This window comes from Branchiostoma floridae, chromosome 2 (assembly GCF_000003815.2).
Source record: "Branchiostoma floridae strain S238N-H82 chromosome 2, Bfl_VNyyK, whole genome shotgun sequence".
NCBI lineage: Eukaryota > Metazoa > Chordata > Leptocardii > Amphioxiformes > Branchiostomatidae > Branchiostoma > Branchiostoma floridae.
Window position 1 is genome coordinate 15,016,542 of NC_049980.1, and position 18,155 is coordinate 15,034,696.

General features: G+C 45.1%; 1 protein-coding gene across 1 annotated transcript; it reads right to left on the reverse strand.

Annotated features, from left to right (window-relative positions):
- Positions 1-12,664: 12,664 nt before the first annotated feature.
- LOC118403269 (tripartite motif-containing protein 3-like) lies at positions 12,665-17,554 on the reverse strand. The gene is made up of 5 exons (XM_035801887.1): positions 17,265-17,554; positions 16,799-16,913; positions 16,203-16,394; positions 14,980-15,338; positions 12,665-14,720 (listed from the first exon to the last, which is right to left on the reverse strand). The coding sequence occupies exons 1-5, from the start codon at positions 17,523-17,525 to the stop codon at positions 14,445-14,447; spliced, it is 1,203 nt and encodes a 400-aa protein (XP_035657780.1). The 5' UTR covers positions 17,526-17,554; the 3' UTR covers positions 12,665-14,444.
- Between the last annotated feature and the right edge of the window lie 601 nt (positions 17,555-18,155).

Sequence of the window (18,155 nt, forward strand, 5' to 3'; positions counted from 1 at the left end):
ATGTCTTTTGATCATATCATTTCATTCCCAAAGCTTGAAGTGCCCAGCTGGGCCCTGGTTTGGAAATGTGACGTAGCCTAGGGCTTAGGTCACATTTCCAAACCGGAGCCCAGCCGGGCAGCTTTAAATTTTGGGAGGGAAAAGAATGATACGAAAGACATCAAAATACACAAAATGTCAACACTTACATTCATGGGCAGAATAAGTGTATATTTTGTCAATACATTTTAATATTTCGCTCCTTTAAAAAAATCCCGGCCGGGCCCGAGTGGAAATGAATGAATGAATGAATGACCCAAGCCTTACCAGGATAAGTCCAGGTATTTGCAAGACCGGTGCAAGGCCTAGTGGGTAGAGTGTTTGCCCTGCATTCGGTAGGTCGTGAGTTTGATCCCCGGCCGAGTCATACCAAAGACTTTAAAAATGGTATTATATGCTTCTTTCTCTGCTCAGCACTCAGCATTCGGGAAAGAGTATGGAAATTTAACACACACCACTACCAGTGGACTAGCCCCCTGCTGTAGTAATTGCGCTGTGTGGCCCAAGGGCTACTGAAACGGAGATGGGCGTCGCCCTATGCGCCATCAGGCGCGGGAAGGACTTTAACTTTTTTTTTAAACTTACCAGGATAGCCCCCGTCGAAGTCGGTACTGGTTGAGGTCCTGTTGCTGGAGGTTGCGGTACTGTCTGTCCGCTTGGAGCTGCACGAATCCGAGTCATCCCTGCACATGTAGGCGACAGCGTACGGCGTGATGACGTCATCGTCTTCTCTGTACCTCACGGCGTACGGCTGGATGGAGGGATCGGCATCGGGCACGGGTGGACGGGGGACGCCACAGGCTTCCTGATTCCCATGGGAACCTGGATTTGTGCTTGGGGCATAGAAAAGCATTCATTTAGCTAATGAGGTATCATTTTAAAAGCAAATATACAGGCTATCTACTGATGAAGGACATTGATGCCAATCATTACAAAGAAAAAAACAGCGGACAAAAAATCAAGGGAAATTTACGCACTTTTTCTCCTCGACTCATTCATGACATTGACACTCATATATATAACCCTGATACCAACGTGTGCATGTATTATCAAATGGCAAACAGCACTAAATATGCCTTCCAATGATTATCATAAAACAATGAAATTGACAAGTACTTCCGAAGATAAGGTTGACTGAAATCAAGTTTCCGAACTGTGTATAAAGGGCTCTGTTTCACCTACAGTTATTCAGGATCCATTAGCATCTGCTGCTACTCGCTACGCAATAGTTACATCAATAGTTAAAATGTTAAAGGAATAAAGAATACCTATCATCCTCCTGCTCCCCAGCATCCTCCTGGTACCCAGGTGAGTCCGACGCAAAGCCTGGGTTGTCCTGACCCACGAAGCTGGGGTTGTCCTGACCCACGAAGCCTCGGTTGTCCTGACCCACAAAGCTGGGGTTGTCCTGACCCACGAAGCTGGGGTTGTCCTGACCCACAAAGCTGGGGTTGTCCTGACCCACAAAGCTGGGGTTGTCCTGACCCACGAAGCTGGGGTTGTCCTGACCCACGAAGCCTGGGTTGTCCTGACCCACAGCTTCCGGTTCCTGGGTGACATCTGGCTCATGCCTCGGCTCCGTGTGGGGGTACATGGGGTTCGGGTTGCGAGCGTTTTGCAGACCCGGGTTTCGTGTGTCCTGGTTGTAGGTGGGGTTTGGGTCGCGGGCGTGTCCAGAGTTTGGGTCGCGGGCGTGTCCAGAGTTTGGGTCGCGGGCGTGTCCAGAGTTTGGGTCGCGGGCGTGTCCAGAGTTTGGGTCGCGGGCGTGTCCAGAGTTTGGGTCGCGGGCGTGTCCAGAGTTCGGGTCCCGGGCGTGTCCAGAGTTTGGGTCCCGGGTGTGTCCAGAGTTCGGGTCCCGGGCGTGTCCAGAGTTCGGGTCCCGGGCGTGTTCAGAGTTTGGGTCGCGGGCGTGTCCAGGGCTTGTGGGATTCGGAGGAAGGGTTTCCGATGGTGTGCCCAGACCTGGTGTGATGGTGACATCATCCACAGAGGCTGGAGTGTTGGCAGTGTTAGGGGAGGTCCCGCAGGCTGTTGCTAAGCAGGTGGAGATATCACTGCGTCCTCTTGCCAGTCCCTTTGTTTTCCGAAGAGGGCTTTTTCTTCGCATCCCTTTTTCCCGATTCTTGATGAGCGTCATGTCATCATTTCCGATGAAAGCAGCGGCCTCGACATGGACATTACCAGGTGTTTCTCCACGGTCAGCATCACTTTTCTCAGACATGCCATCATCATCATCATCATCATCAACATCCTTCTCCTCCTCCTCCGTATCTTCCAGCTCATCATCCCCCCTGTACCCATCACTGTCCCTTTCCCGGGCAGTTTTCCTGCCGAGGCTCCGGGGCTGCGAAACTGCTGGACTCACGCTGTCTCGTGAGAACTCTTTCACTGTCACCCCTGGCACCACGGAGGAGGCAATGTCTTCTGCCATACTAGGAGTGGACATTCTCTCTAACCTTCTCTCTGCTGCCTACCACTAAAAGAAAATTGGTGGGCATACAGCTACTTTAGCGCGCTAAGGGTTAAAAGTATTTTTTCCAGCTGCCACACAAAAGGAGAAAGAACTCACCCAACGTGTCTGCAAGCTCAAAAGCACATTTCCATTAAGAACATGGCCGGTGTTCTCTCAATCACTGTGCGACAATCTTTGAGACCAGTCAATTTTTGCAGGTCACCTGGTTAATGCCCTGAGCAATGTAACAGACTTAAGATTTTCTGTAAAAAAATACCATTGACGTCTCCTATGATTTTGAAATTCAATGCCTCTCTAGTGATACAAAAAAAATTCACCGGATGGTCATTGACAGCATGCTGCCGGACATAAGATATACAGGTGTGCAGAAGGAGGTTCAGATGTCAAGATGTGTCCACAGCAGATTCTACCGGTAACCAGACACGTTCTCACTGTTCCAAAGTCCTGCCCAATCTTTCTCTTGGGTTGGAGATATCATATCCCACACAGGAGGCACACGTGTGTTTGCCGGGGCGAAATCATCAGTTGAACATTTTTTTTCTTTTTCAATTTGGTAGTTAGGATCAGACCATTGTAGTTGGAGGGGTGACTTTGGTAACAAGTTTCCAAATAGGTTACTTTCCAACTGTATCTGGAAGTTTGTGTAATAAGATACACTCGTGGTCTGTTCGCTTTTATTTGGTTTTAAATTGCTCTGGCATCTTTGTACACATAACTTCATGTAGAATTACTTCAACATTATGCTGTCCCCACCCTCCCCCACACAAAATGGCCAAGTCCACCATATATAATCATGTGCTAGCAGAAGTTCATACTCGAGTAATTTGAAGTTAAGACAATGAATACATTAACTGTCTGTAAAAGTCACGTATGCGAGAACGTCAATTACTGATGCACTTCCTTGTAATTACACTATGAAAAGACAATTTCCTGTTGGAGGAATAATGAATGAATGAATAAAGTTAAGACCTTTATTTTGCACATTTTAGAACAATTTTTGGTACTGAAGGTCTAGAGTAGCTCTCCAAAAGTTTAATTATAGAAGACTTGAGGTATGTTGGCGGCGTTGCTGCGTCCTATATTGAATTTGTGTCACCCTCGACTTTATAATGGAAACATGCATAACATACAAGTATGACTAAGAAGACAACACACAAAGCGTGAAAAATTTTTTTTTCATGGATGAAATTCATTGTGCGCTAATGCAGACCTCAAATTGATAAAACTTGATGCCATATTAGGCATAGGGACCAATCTTGTAAACAAAAACAAACAAACAGGACCCGAAATTGACGATATTTGTACCACTGAGAGGGACCAGAGCTACCATGCATTTTTTTAATCTGCAATAACCAAAGTTTATTGTAATCCATGATAACAAGCTTTTATGTACAGCTTTCCTGTTATGATCACGTGACCAAGTGACGTCATCCAAACAGATCTCTCTGATTGACACTATGCTGAAAGGGACGCGATAGAAATATCAAAAATCAATATTTTTCAGTAAAAATTCATAGGTTGGTAGAGCCAGTCACTACAACCACCGAAATATTCTTCCTTTTTCAATATTCAGCTTTGATAGAAAATTACGAGTCCTAGAATCGGATTTTTTTGGAGATTTTCACATAAAAAATATATACTTTACATTCCAATATCGTGCATTTATTCACATTACCTATGGGGCCTTGCCTGATGATTTAGACTTACTGTGGGTATCATGCGCTGCACATTAAACTTGAAATGATCGAAATCCGTCAATGCAATCCGGAGATATGAATGTGTGAAGGATGACACATCTGCCAGCTTGTAGTGACAATATCGTTGCTAAGGCCGTTGCTAAGGCTGTAGCTAAGGAGGTTTTAGATCGTACTCCACAACAAAACTGATACACAGAACTAATTTTTCTGTAGTGTTTTGGTCTGATTACCTTTGTAGAAGTATAAAGAATAGTGCTGAAATGTTTAACGTTTAAGAGATGCGGAAATATGTTTTTTTACGTCATTTGTTTCAGAATCATTAGCAAAACTGTTGCTAAGGCCGTTGCTAAGGGGGTACTCAGTCATGTTTCAAGCATAGAACAGCAGAGAGTCAAGTTCTCTGACACATAATTTTGCTCCTGTCTTCTTGTAAATCACGTGTAAATGCGAAAAATATCATAATTGATTGGAAACTAGAAAGGCCGACATTTGCTTGGGTGCAAATACAGCATATTTCAGCCATACCCATTCCCACGCAACATTGGACTGTTCCAAGTCACCCCTGCGCAAAAATGCAATATTTTAACTGTAAGTTATCCCCAAAAGAGAACTAATATTGTGAGTTGATTCCAGGTCAAAACAGAGCTTGCCCAATATGCCCCGGGCCCATATGGAAGAATATAATCTTCCACAGGAGCGCCTATGCATAACTGATTGGTTTTTAGAATTGCGGCAGCTCCTATTTTTCCGAGAGTGAAAAAAAACGCATCTTCCATTAAGATTTTCATCATGAAATTACATGACGCCATTCAACAATTTCCACTTCGATAACTAGGTCTAAATACCGTAATAATCTCCTTGTTATATGGGTACATTTATCATTGCAGTGAACTTTTTTTTAAGCAAGTAGCTATAGGGCATACATTTTGATAATTGTCAAGCAGGTGCAGGTACTGTGTAGTAGGAGTGTTGTTGTTTTTTTCAAGCTAAAAACTTCAATCTTCTTCTTGTTTTGTATGAGCCATTATAAACGGAGACGTCTCGAATTTTTACAAGAATTTTACCACTCTGTCGCTTCATTTCTTTTCTGAAAAATCCCATGACCAACAAGTTAATTTGATTTGGCTTTATCTGTATAACGTTATTTCATTTTCCTTCGAATTCTTTGTTAAGTATATGCCCCTGCATACCACTGTTAAATTGTTTTACTTTGTATGCAATCCGCTGAGCCATCGGACGTAATCTTGTCTGAGTGTTATAATTTCCTGCTCGTAGCGTGCGAGACCTGGAGGATAGGTGTTTCTACCTTGTTCGTGGGTTTCTTTTCGGAGGTCAGTGGTGATACTCTGGTACTGAGAGTGTTTTATTGGGCTCAAACTCTGGCAGTTTAAAGTTACTTACAATTTTAATGTACAAAGTTTACGTCAAAAAAGAACAACAACAATACTAGAAGTACCTACATTTGTTCGGGAAAAATACATCCATTCTCGCCACTGTCAAACTTACGTATCAAAACTAAACGCAAACTGTCCAATTTTCCCTGTCCAAATCTGCCGAAAATGATTGATAGTGCCATGCGGAATGTTGGTAAAGTCATCGCCACTAACGTTCAATGCACGCGTACCGTCCGCTACCGCTCAAATGACCCTGTCTGAACTCCAAATCCTCGCAAACTACAATTTCAAACCGGGCACAGGGCACCATATGGCAACTGTAAGGCTGTAATGTGCATCTGTTTGTGTATATACGGGATTGCAAGGCCCCGCTTATGAATATTAACTAGCATTCGCCTTTCTCGTCGCTGATTGGCTGGCGTCCATAAAGTAATTAACTCTCGCTCTCCCCAGACCGCTGGCACCTGGCACGTGTGGGCTCTGGGGTCACTGGAGTTCACGGGAGAAGACCGAAAGAAAACCAATTTCCCCTCAGAAAAGTGCAGAAATTAATAATTTGAAATTGGTTTATACCAAAAATTTTACTTGGATCATTTTACCAACTATCTAATGCCTATCTACACCAAATCTAAGGTCATTCCATTGTAATTCAAGGGAACAGGGGGCCACAATATACAGTTTTGGTCAAAACATGACCTTTAAACTTCAATAAAATCATTTTAGAGGCAGATATGAATAAAATCAGAAAAACACACCTTGGTATTGACCCACTCTACCTTTGTGCTAAATTTCAGGTCATTCGGTCACGGAACGACGGAGATGAATCGCTTTGAAGATTTGACAGGAGAAAGAAAGAAAGAAAGAAACATTACGAATACAATATATTTCACCATACCATATATGGTATGGCTGAAATATAATGATAAGTTGGGCTCTACATGGGGGATATGAGGATACCTGAAAAGGAATTACCTTGATTTTGAACATTTTCATTTTCACTTTTCCTCATTTAGTAGATACCGTACTACATCATTGCGTATATCTATAGCTAGTATGTCGTACACAATGAAAAGGCTCTACATGGGGGTTACCAGGGCTCCACATGTGACACCGTTTAATACACAGGACAGTGACATGGATGCAGGACTACGTCATGCATATTGAAAATTTACAAGACCATAACAAACTTTTCAGGTCAAGAACAAGGCTATTCTGGGATGAATGCAAGTTTTTGTACTTTTCTTGTCTGGCACATAAAATTTGCTCATGTCATTCGGATAGAAACGTGAGTCTTGTTGACTTTTGGGTACCTTCGATAATGTAATTGCACGAGAAAACCAGGCAAACTAATAGTATGCTAAGGTCGGAAGGTTGGGGTCGGCCAAATTGACTCATTCTTTGTATGTGTGATAGGTATGTGAAACTATGAACAGCCATATGATTAAAACTCTCGAGTTTTTTTTGTTGTTATTGAGGTCTGGGTTCCCCTAAGAGTCCTCGAAAATGAAACAATCTATGACCGAAAATTACTGAAATTGCGATGGCTACCCTCATGGATCTGATGAAGATATGATCATATTTTTTGGTATTTTCCCTACTTTTACAGACCAAAAGTAGCCTCTACTAGGCTTCGTGGATCGGTGGTCTAATTTGGACAAATACCGTCAATAGTACGCTAGGGGAGTCGGCCGGCCAAGTAGAAACATTATCCTCACCACCTAGCGTACTATTGACTCTATTTGTCCAACTTCTGCAATTAGACCACCGATCCACGAAGCCTGGTGAGAGACTAGTCACTAGACCAAAAGGTGAGGATGAAGCATTGAATTTTAAATAAGAGGATGTACTAGGGGTACTTGAACCACTAAAAGCAGACTTTCAATCTCTTGAAATTTTGGTCATTTCTAAGGAGGTAATTGGAGGTAATGCACCTGGCGGATGGTGTTAATGTTGCTGGAGAGAGTAATATTAATCGTTGTCTAATTGGGCCACAAATAACGCGAGCCATGTCAGGTTCTTAATATGTTGTTGTTTTGGAGGGGGGCATAATAAACAGGTTAAAAGTGATGTTTCACTATGGAGGTTGCTTTTTGTGTAGCTGTGTGAAAACCACACATAACTGTAATAAAAATACTGTTACTAACAGTAAATTTGATGTATTGATTTGGGTGACCGTGTCATACCTTTTGAAAATGGGACACACCTTCTCTACACCTTAGCTATAGCACTTAGCATTCAGGAGAGAGTATGTCAGTTTCATACATGTACATAGTTTACACAAACACCCACTACTAATAGCAGATGTGCCCCCACTGTAGCAATTTTCACACATGTAGCATCTCGACCCCTGACCTCCATGCATTTTTGACGTTGGTGCTTTGACCTTAAAACTTAAATGACTGGGAAATCAAGGAGTTTTTATCTGATGAAATCTCCTTGGTGAAATGGACACGGATTTTGTTTATTCGGTTTTCTTGTGATATACTGTATGTTGTCCACTGGTGTCTTTACTCTTACTGAATGTAACACGTTTTGTTTTACATGTATGGTGGGCCCCCTTGGAAATCAACTCTCAAAAGTTGTAGGGGCTACCCACCTGTTTTGAGATGAATAGATTAAATTAGATTAAAAAGGGACTAGGAATGGAGATGGCGCCAACGATGTGTGATTCGTGGAGAACTTAAACTTACAACAATAGCCATTGTATGTGAACGACGTGCTGAGATAGACAATAGTCTTTCTGAAGTACAAAAGATCCGTGAATAGTGTCATCATGTTGGTACGCGTATGTCACTGGATGAAGACTTTTTCCACAACCCCTGCGTTATTTTCACTGACGGTTCAGTGACCGTCTGTACCATCCTCAGGACAATTATGACTGATGCACAGTGTACTGCAGCTATAGCATAGGTGTTGCTACCTACAGATGCAATACGTCAGGGAGGGACAAAGCAAGGGTTGGGAAAAATTATATATTATTATATAAGTACAAAAGGTCTTTGAGGAGGGCCTCCTCACAGAGGAACACATGCGTCGGCTATATTTTACTTTTGAAAAGCTGTCTAAAGAAAATCGGAAGCAATAGTTTAAATATATAAAGCCGTGGTCACAAAGCGCGTAGTGCATCGTACGATGAGGTCATAACAGCGTACCTGCGTCAATCGCAGTGAATCGGGGAGCGTCCTATGACGAAAATACAGCTGAAATGGATTTTGAACATGTTCAAAGTTTCTCCATCGTCGTAAGCTTTTAATTGCCCCATTGAAGACTTCATTGTGATCATTTTTTAATGACGTTAAAGGTTCGTAAATTTTTGGCATGCTGTGATGGTTTCAATTTTCCCTGATATTGTCGATATTGACGAAATGGAGAATTATATCAGTCGCAACTGCCACAGTAGCAACCGAAGAACAGCGCACCCGTAGAAGAGCCTGCCTATCACGCACAGGTGATGCAGACAAATGATTGATCGCTACATGCACGTGAGTTGATAATTAGATCAAATCTCAGCTCTCGTCGGTCTCGGGTCAGTTTACCATGCATATTCGTAATAACCATGGCGACAACTCGAACAGACTCTATGAGTCGGAAATATATATATGATATAATGCTTATGATATGATTTTTGTATGATGGCATTTTTTGCCGTAAACCCTGTGGTGTCTGTACCCCTAGTAGTGCCGTAAACCCTGTGGTGTCTGTACCCCTAGTAGTGCCGTAAACCCTGTGGTGTCTGTACGCCTAGCAGTGCCGTAAACCCTGTGGTGCAGATACCCCTAGCAGTGCCGTAAACCCTGTGGTGTCTGTACCCCTAGCAGTGCCGTAAACCCTGTGGTGTCTGTACCCCTAGCAGTGCCGTAAACCCTGTGGTGTCTGTACCCCTAGTAGTGCCGTAAACCCTGTGGTGTCTGTACCCCTAGCAGTGCCGTAAACCCTGTGGTGTCTGTACCCCTAGTAGTGCCGTAAACCCTGTGGTGTCTGTACCCCTAGCAGTGCCGTAAACCCTGTGGTGCATATACCCCTAGTAGTGCCGTAAACCCTGTGGTGCCTATACCCCTAGTAGTGCCGTAAACCCTGTGGTGTCTGTACCCCTAGTAGTGCCGTAAACCCTGTGGTGTCTGTACCCCTAGTAGTGCCGTAAACCCTGTGGTGCCTATACCCCTAGTAGTGCCGTAAACCCTGTGGTGTCTGTACCCCTAGTAGTGCCGTAAACCCTGTGGTGTCTGTACCCCTAGTAGTGCCGTAAACCCTGTGGTGTCTGTACCCCTAGTAGTGCCGTAAACCCTGTGGTGTCTGTACCCCTAGTAGTGCCGTAAACCCTGTGGTGTCTGTACCCCTAGTAGTGCCGTAAACCCTGTGGTGTCTGTACCCCTAGTAGTGCCGTAGAGCCTGTGGTGTCTGTACCCCTAGGAGTGGCGTAAAACCTGGGGTGGCTGTACCCCTTGGAATGGCGGAAAACCTGGTGTGCCGGATCCCCCTTAGAGGGGCCGGTAAACCCTTGGGGGTTTCGGATACCCCCTAGGAAGTGCCCGTAAAACCCTGGGGGTGCAGGATACCCCCTAGGAGGGCCGGAAACCCTTGGGGTGTCGAGTACCCCTAGGTAGTGCCGGTAAACCCTTGGGGTGTCTGTCCCCCTAGCAGTGCCGTAAAACCCTGTGGTGTCTGTACCCCTAGTAGTGCCGTAAACCCTGTGGTGTCTGTACCCCTAGCAGTGCCGTAAACCCTGTGGTGCAGATACCCCTAGTAGTGCCGTAAACCCTGTGGTGCAGATACCCCTAGTAGTGCCGTAAACCCTGTGGTGTCTGTACCCCTAGCAGTGCCGTAAACCCTGTGGTGTCTGTACCCCTAGTAGTGCCGTAAACCCTGTGGTGCAGATACCCCTAGTAGTGCCGTAAACCCTGTGGTGTCTGTACCCCTAGTAGTGCCGTAAACCCTGTGGTGTCTGTACCCCTAGTAGTGCCGTAAACCCTGTGGTGTCTGTACCCCTAGTAGTGCCGTAAACCCTGTGGTGTCTGTACCCCTAGTAGTGCCGTAAACCCTGTGGTGTCTGTACCCCTAGCAGTGCCGTAAACCCTGTGGTGCAGATACCCCTAGTAGTGCCGTAAACCCTGTGGTGTCTGTACCCCTAGTAGTGCCGTGAACCCTGTGGTGCAGGGGTTTACGGAAAAGGCTGGGCTGTCTACCTGGGCTGTCTACCTGGGCTGTCTACCTGGGCTGGCTATCACGTCAGGCTACTTGGACCTACGAAAGCCCATTGGGACAAAAACTGTTTTAGCAGTAGGGTTGTTTGTGCTCAATGAATACGCTATGTGTGAAGGAACTGTATGTGAATGGGCTGTATGTGAAGGAGCTGTGTTTGAAGGAGCGGTGTGTGAAGGGGCTTTGTGTGAAGCAATTGTGTGTGTTACATAACCCAGATGTTCTGGGTTCAAATCAGTTGATATGCCACCGATCTTGTGCTTGGGAAGGGCTATTAACATTTATTGGGGTGATTGGATTAGTCTTAAGACTGGTGGCTAGTTTGTCAAAGGCGTCCAGGAGTCATTCTTTAGTGGCTATCAGGGTCCTTCTACGCCATCAAGATCGACAATTGAATCGTTGCTAAAATTGAATTCTTTTCGTTCGAATGTTCCGTCGAAATGTCGCATTGCTTACAACAATTGTTTCCGTATAATAATGAATTTTCCTAGATCTTGTAGCGCAAGTGAAATGTTTGTATTTAACAATACGGATACCTTCGATGCCAGATGGCGCAAACAGTGCCATTCATTTGTAAGTAGGCTTTTCAATTCATCCAATACCATTGTGCAGTCTGTGCTCAGGTCCGACTCTTTTTTTTACCACAATTCTTTCTTCCCCAATCTCTGGCGGCGCCTCTATACTTAGTCATAATATTTTCATGATGGTCTAAAATGTTGTACATATTTTATGTTTTTCATGTTTGTCCATGTGTCTTATGGGCCAGTTAGAGCCTGAAATAAAGTAAAGTAAAATGCAAGGGTCTAGAACTGTTGCCATTCGGTGCTAACTCAATACGACAGCAATTACCCCAGGTGTAGCCATAGGACTTAAGGTTTTGAACCACTTACACTGGGAAGGAAGGACCCCTAGTCTTTTCCGTAAGTCATGTGCCCTATCTGAGGGACCCTTATAATTACCGAAGATAGGTACTCTTTTTAAGAGCTCTTCCCAAGTGTACAAAATCGGTGGCATATCAACTGATTCGAACCCAGAACCTCTGGTTATGTAACATACACAGCTCCTTCAAACACAGCTGCTTCACACACTGCCACTTCACACAACTCATTCACATAATAACACACAGATCCTTCAGACACAGCTTCTTCGCTGAGCACAAACAACCCCTACTGCTAAAACAGCTTTTGTCCCAATGGGCTTTCGTAGGTCCAAGTAGCCTGACGTGATAGCCAGCCCAGGTAGACAGCCCTGGTAGACAGCCCAGGTAGACAGCCCAGCCTTTTCCGTAAACCCGTGGTGCAGATACCCCTAGTAGTGCCGTAAACCCTGTGGTGTCTGTACCCCTAGTAGTGCCGTAAACCCTGTGGTGTCTGTACCCCTAGTAGTGCCGTAAACCCTGTGGTGTCTGTACCCCTAGCAGTGCCGTAAACCCTGTGGTGCAGATACCCCTAGTAGTGCCGTAAACCCTGTGGTGTCTGTACCCCTAGTAGTGCCGTAAACCCTGTGGTGTCTGTACCCCTAGCAGTGCCGTAAACCCTGTGGTGTCTGTACCCCTAGTAGTGCCGTAAACCCTGTAGTGTCTGTACCCCTAGTAGTACCGTAAACCCTGTAGTGTCTGTACCCCTAGTAGTGCCGTAAACCCTGTGGTGTCTGTACCCCTAGCAGTGCCGTAAACCCTGTGGTGCAGATACCCCTAGTAGTGCCGTAAACCCTGTGGTGTCTGTACCCCTAGTAGTGCCGTAAACCCTGTGGTGTCTGCACCCCTAGTAGTGCCGTAAACCCTGTGGTGTCTGTACCCCTAGTAGTGTCGTAAACCCTGTGGTGTCTGTACCCCTAGTAGTGCCGTAAACCCTGTAGTGTCTGTACCCCTTGTAGTGCCGTAAACCCTGTGGTGTCTGTACGCCTAGTAGTGTCCGTACCTCCCGTTTTGTTCGTTCTCCCAGTAGTGTCCATACCCCCTGCACTGTCTGATCTGTATCCCCGTTTTGTGTGAGTTGTATGTTTTCTCGTATTATTTTACCCACCCTAGAACAATACCAACATCCCAATTAATCCGAAATTAAATTTTCAAAATCTGCCCCCGTTCAAAAATGGACTGTTCCAGATGTACCCCAATACTAAATGGACTCTTCCAAGTGACTCCTCTCCAATCCCTAGTGTGAAAGCTGCATTCACACCGAATTTCATGTCATTTAGTTTAACTACTAGGGTACAGGAGCAAAAAATATACATTTTTGGCATAAAAATGGCAAAAAATCGCAATATTTAACCGAAATAAAGTAGTGTGTGCAAAGGCCATGAATAAAGTCCTGTTTGTATATGTAAAAGGCATTCCGACACTAAATTCCAGGTCATTTGATTTAATTACAAGGGCACAGGAGCCATAAATGTACATTTTTTTTCTAAAAATGACCATGAAATCCCCAAATTAACCATTTTGAAGTGATGTATGCAAAAAGTGTGAATGAATTCCTGTGACCATATGTTGTAACTTTGTCCAGTTATGAAAATGATGGAATTACAGAATTTCCTATCATATATCTGTTAATTTCTGAGTGTTTCTGTAGGCCACAGGTGTGTATAATGGGCGAGATGTAAGCCTTGTTCATAGAGCAAAATGGCCGTTGTCATGGCAACCAGTGGCCACCACCTTATCCCAAAATTATTTTTCTTGTATAATTAGATAAAGGCATCACACTATTGAAAAAGATCGATATTTTGACTTTGACAACTCGTTTTTTCTACAGACAGAGCCTCTTAATATTACCCATGATGCATTGCGATACCAGGGTGATTTGATAAAACGCCCGCAGGGGTGTAATTCTTAAAACACTTATAACTCCTGATAGAATTGACGGATTTTCTTCATTTTCAGCCCAAAATGCAGGTAATGATTTGGCCAATCAACATAACTTATCATAAGAGACCCCATAGGTAGCCCGAAAAAATGCCTGATGTTGGAAAGTAAACAATGCATTTTCTACACCGAGATTACCCCCAAAATCGGAGTTTAAAGACTCGTAACTTCCTAAAGATACTGAATATCGACAAAATATTGATTATTTTGTGATTCCCAAGGCATGTTTTATCTACAAACCAATTTTCACGGAAAATTGTTGATGTTTGATAATTTGTCCCGGTCTTTTGTATTTAGCCCCCAACAGCAATGTTCATTGTAATGACGTCATTTGGTCACGTGATTACAATAATAAAGCTGTACATAAAAGCTTGCTAATATACAAGAATAAACTTTGGTTATTGCAGATTCAAAAAATCCATATTAGCTCTGGTCCCTCTCGGTGGTACAAAAAATCGTCCTGGCCCATGGACTACTGTAGGTGGGGGGATCTGATTTGTAATTTTCAACATGGTCGCTGTGTGGAAACCCTCTCCCGACAGTGGAGAAGTTGAAATTCGAGAATCAGTGCTCGCCCTCCCCAAAAAGTAAAGTCAGTGATGCTAGATGAAAGTGCACATGAATGAGGCTAACCCTTGCACCAATTGTGCGTCTCCTACGTGCTAAGTGCTGAGCAAAATAGTATGTACTATAATCTTAAAACACTTTGGTATGACTCGGCTGGGAATCAAACTCACGACCTACTGAAGCAAGGCTACTTGGCCATTGCACCGGTTGTTGGTCCCCTATCCAACCAGAAACACTATCCGACGTGGAAAGATCGTCACGACGTTGTCAATTGTGTTGGTGACCACCAGATCTCCGGCCGGCCCCACGGCAATGGCCCAGGGGTTGGTGACGTCAGCGGCGGTGCGTACAAACTCCCCGGCGCCTGTGAAGACCTCCACCCGCCCGCCGACCAGGTCCCCCACGATGATGTACCCGCGGGAGGCCGTGCTCACGCCCAGCGGTTTGCCATTTGTGGCGAAGGTGAGGATCAGATGTCCGGCCTGATTGTATATCTGGGTGAGTGGATGAATTAATGACTGAATGAATGAATGAACACATAAAGTAATTAATGGGGGAATGAATGAGTGAATGAATGAATGAAGAAATAAATGAATGAAGAAATAAATGAATGAATGAATGAATGAATGAATGAAAAAAGGAATGAATGAATGGAGGAAGGAAGGATGGAAGGAAGGAAGGAAAGAAGGAAGGAAGGAAGGAAGGAAGGAAGGAAGGAAAACAGAAGTAGTCAAAAGAAACCATGAATCGAACCTTCACGCTGGTGGAGAGGTCAGTCATTACAATGTTCCCCCACAGGTCTGTTGTGATGTACAATATGCCCGAATCCCCTGGTTTGAAGCTCCGGTCAAACGAGCCGTCCGGCTGGAACATCAGAATCTCACTCGCAGCCTCAACGATGATCTTGCCGCTTCGCCTGTCCACGGCGATCTTCGGGTAAGACGCGTCGCGTTTCACGTCAAACATGGCGACCGGCAGGCCATCCTGATAGTCTACAACAGACACGGCACTGGCCATGGAAGGGAACTTAACCACCCCCACCACCCAGACGTGCCCTTGTTGGTCAATGTCCACTTCGGTAGGGTACATCAACTGGCCATCTGTGCCCGACACTGCAGCGGGGAGAATTAAGGTAAATTTATGGTCTTTGTGCCACACAACTCTGTGCACTCACTGCATCTCTTTCTCTCTCTCTCTCTCTGTCTCTCTGTTTCTCTCTCTCTGTCTCTCTCTCTTTATCTCTCTATCTCTCTAAGACTGTCTCTCTCAGAGCCGCACAGTTCCATAGCCCTGAATAGACTTGAACTATGTGGCTTGATGAATTACTCATGGATGCATGGAACTACAGTGCAAAAGATGCCGCCCCCAACGAACTGGAATTTCAAGGTACTAAAGTACTCAGGTGGGTAGTTAATGAGGATTGATTGATTGATTGATTGATTGATTGATCTTATAGGGTAGTCCCTTCAGTCTAGATGACTGATTTCCAAGGGAGCCCTGACATGTTTGCACATGTTTACACGGCGGGGTTATATCGCCCCTCACGGGGTGACATACCCTTTCGCTGGTAAATCACCGTGTGGCTGATACGGTATGGAGGTTTGCCAGGCCTCCATCCGGGTGATTTGAAGTGAATCACCAACTCCAGACAGAAGGGTTTGGCTCCATCTCACATCGCACCATCGCACGTGTGGGGGTTCTTTAACGTGCATGGGGTGTAGTTAAACAATGCCTTCCACTCTACGATAGTTCTAGGGATAAATTAAACACTAATCACTTTGGTAATGCAGCTGGTTAGAGCACACTGAACATCTAGCTGTAGGCGCTACTAAGCTTTCTACTGAGGATGCCCCCAACGAAGTCCAGAGACCTGTTACTTAATACTAGGTACTAGTAGTTAATGGCGATGCCCCTACAGTAGTAGGTAACCATTAGTTCCTATGATAGTCCTATTAGTAAGGACAAGCTCTACTCACCAGTGCCAGGCAGTGCAGCCGGGAACAGGCGGAGGAAGACGCCCTCTGTGCTGAACACCTGGACCCGCCTGTTGTGCACGTCAGCCACGACTATCTCGTTATCAGCTGACACGGCCATGCCGCTGGGACCGCTGAAGTTTCCAGGCGACGCTCCTTTCCCGCCAAACACGATCCTCTCCGGGATGTCGCTTTCTGGAGACATGCAGGTAATACCACGGTTACAATTGGATGGAAAAAGAGGCACTGTTGGGTAGTTTATGGGCTGTTATTTGTGAGCTTTTGGGTGTGACCCATACATGGCCCCTTGGGACATCCTGCTGCTACTGAGCTATTTTCGGGCATGGCCGGGCCCCGGATTTTTTGAAACTTTGATTTAAAATCACATTGGGACCGTAATAGACGCCGTGACCTACCCGTGAAAATACTGCGGTATCCGTCAGTCAACCGGGACAAATCGGTAGCATCTGAGCCTGGCCGGGCAACACCCCTGACAGTTGTGACAACATTCATCCGGACGGGAGACTTGGCGCATCGCAGGTTTTATTCAGCACGTACACACATACATACATGGACAAATCAGGTACGGTTCCACATACCTTGTGGGTTGTTGGATATCAATGGCGATGTAGTGGTCGGTGGCAGTGAGGCACCGTGTGAGCTGGGGGAGGCTGGTGGCGAGGTGGTTGCCGGCTGGTCATCTCCTGACCACTTCTGGCAAAGAACAACAATAATGACAAACAATGTTTAATGACTGATTTATTTTCTGTAAAGTGATGCTACGGCAATCTGCAAGCAGATGTGAAGATGTCAGGGATGCTAAAATGGCAGCCATGTGGCAAAATCCTGTATGTCTCGAAACAATGTCCGTCCAAATGCCAAGAAATCTCCATTGCGATTGCTTGGCAATGGCTGATACTAGTTAAGGTTTGGTACATGGATGCTGCCTGCCTGCCAACCATACAATCTGTGTGGAGATTAATGTGGAGTCATAGACATAATGATTATAAACCGTTTGCAAGTGGGATCTGTACAGAACACGACAAAAGAAAGAAATCTGCTCACCGGAGGTTCTGGCAGAACTTTGAAAAATAAATCTCTATCCGCTGTAGTGGTTCCCTCCGAACTGCTGTCATGGGGATCAGATCTGTTGTCATGGTGACCGAATCTGTTGTCATGGTGATCAGATCTGTTGTCAGGGTGATCAGATCTGTTGTCAAGGTGATCAGATCTGTTGTCAGGGTGATGATATTTGTTGTCAAGGTGACCAACTCTGTTGTCATGGTTACCAGAACTGTTGCCAGGGTGACCAGTGGTGGCAGCCATGTCGGCAGCAGAGTGACCAGTGGTCACAGCAGCTGTTGGCTGTAGAGGGCATAGATTGTTATTTATTGATTAAACCACTGTCATCATGAATCCAACATACCTGCAGCCTCGCGTGAAGGTTTATCTATGACGGTACACCACATACGAAAAGTTTTATACATTATTTTTGTGCAAAATGTTAAGCATTCACTAATAAGCTTTTCTTCAAAAACAGGGGCCAATACTGCCAAAAGTTCCACTGCAGCACCTTAGTAAACCGCTAGGGTGCCTTTAATCAAACATGATCAAATTTGACACACAAAGGACACTTCAAACAACCTTCTTGTCAAAGTAAAGAAAACCATGAATAAAGAGACTCTTTTGTGCAACCATTGCTCCATTCTCACCAACGTTTCGGTGACTGTCTGTCACCTTCTTCAGGGCAATTCTGACCAGTTCACATATTAAAGGAAACCATGGATCTGTACTTGCCTGCCGCCCAGCCTGCCCAGTAGAGCTGAAGTAGAGCCCGGCCAGGACCCCGCCGGTGGTCAGCAACGTCAGAACTACGGCAGAAATCACCACAGGGATGACCCAGTGTGGTCTGCACACTGGAGCATCAAACAAAAGAAAATGTGTAACGTTAGGGGT

Coding starts and splice junctions, on each gene's coding strand:
- LOC118403269 (XM_035801887.1), bottom strand. CDS start 17,525: ATGGCTGCCACCACTGGTCACCCTGGCAACAGTTCTGGTAACCATGAC. Junction 16,395..16,798: donor GATATCCAACAACCCACAAG/GTATGTGGAACC, acceptor GCATGTCTCCAG/AAAGCGACATCCCGGAGAGG. Junction 14,721..14,979: donor ACCTCTCCACCAGCGTGAAG/GTTCGATTCATG, acceptor CCACTCACCCAG/ATATACAATCAGGCCGGACA.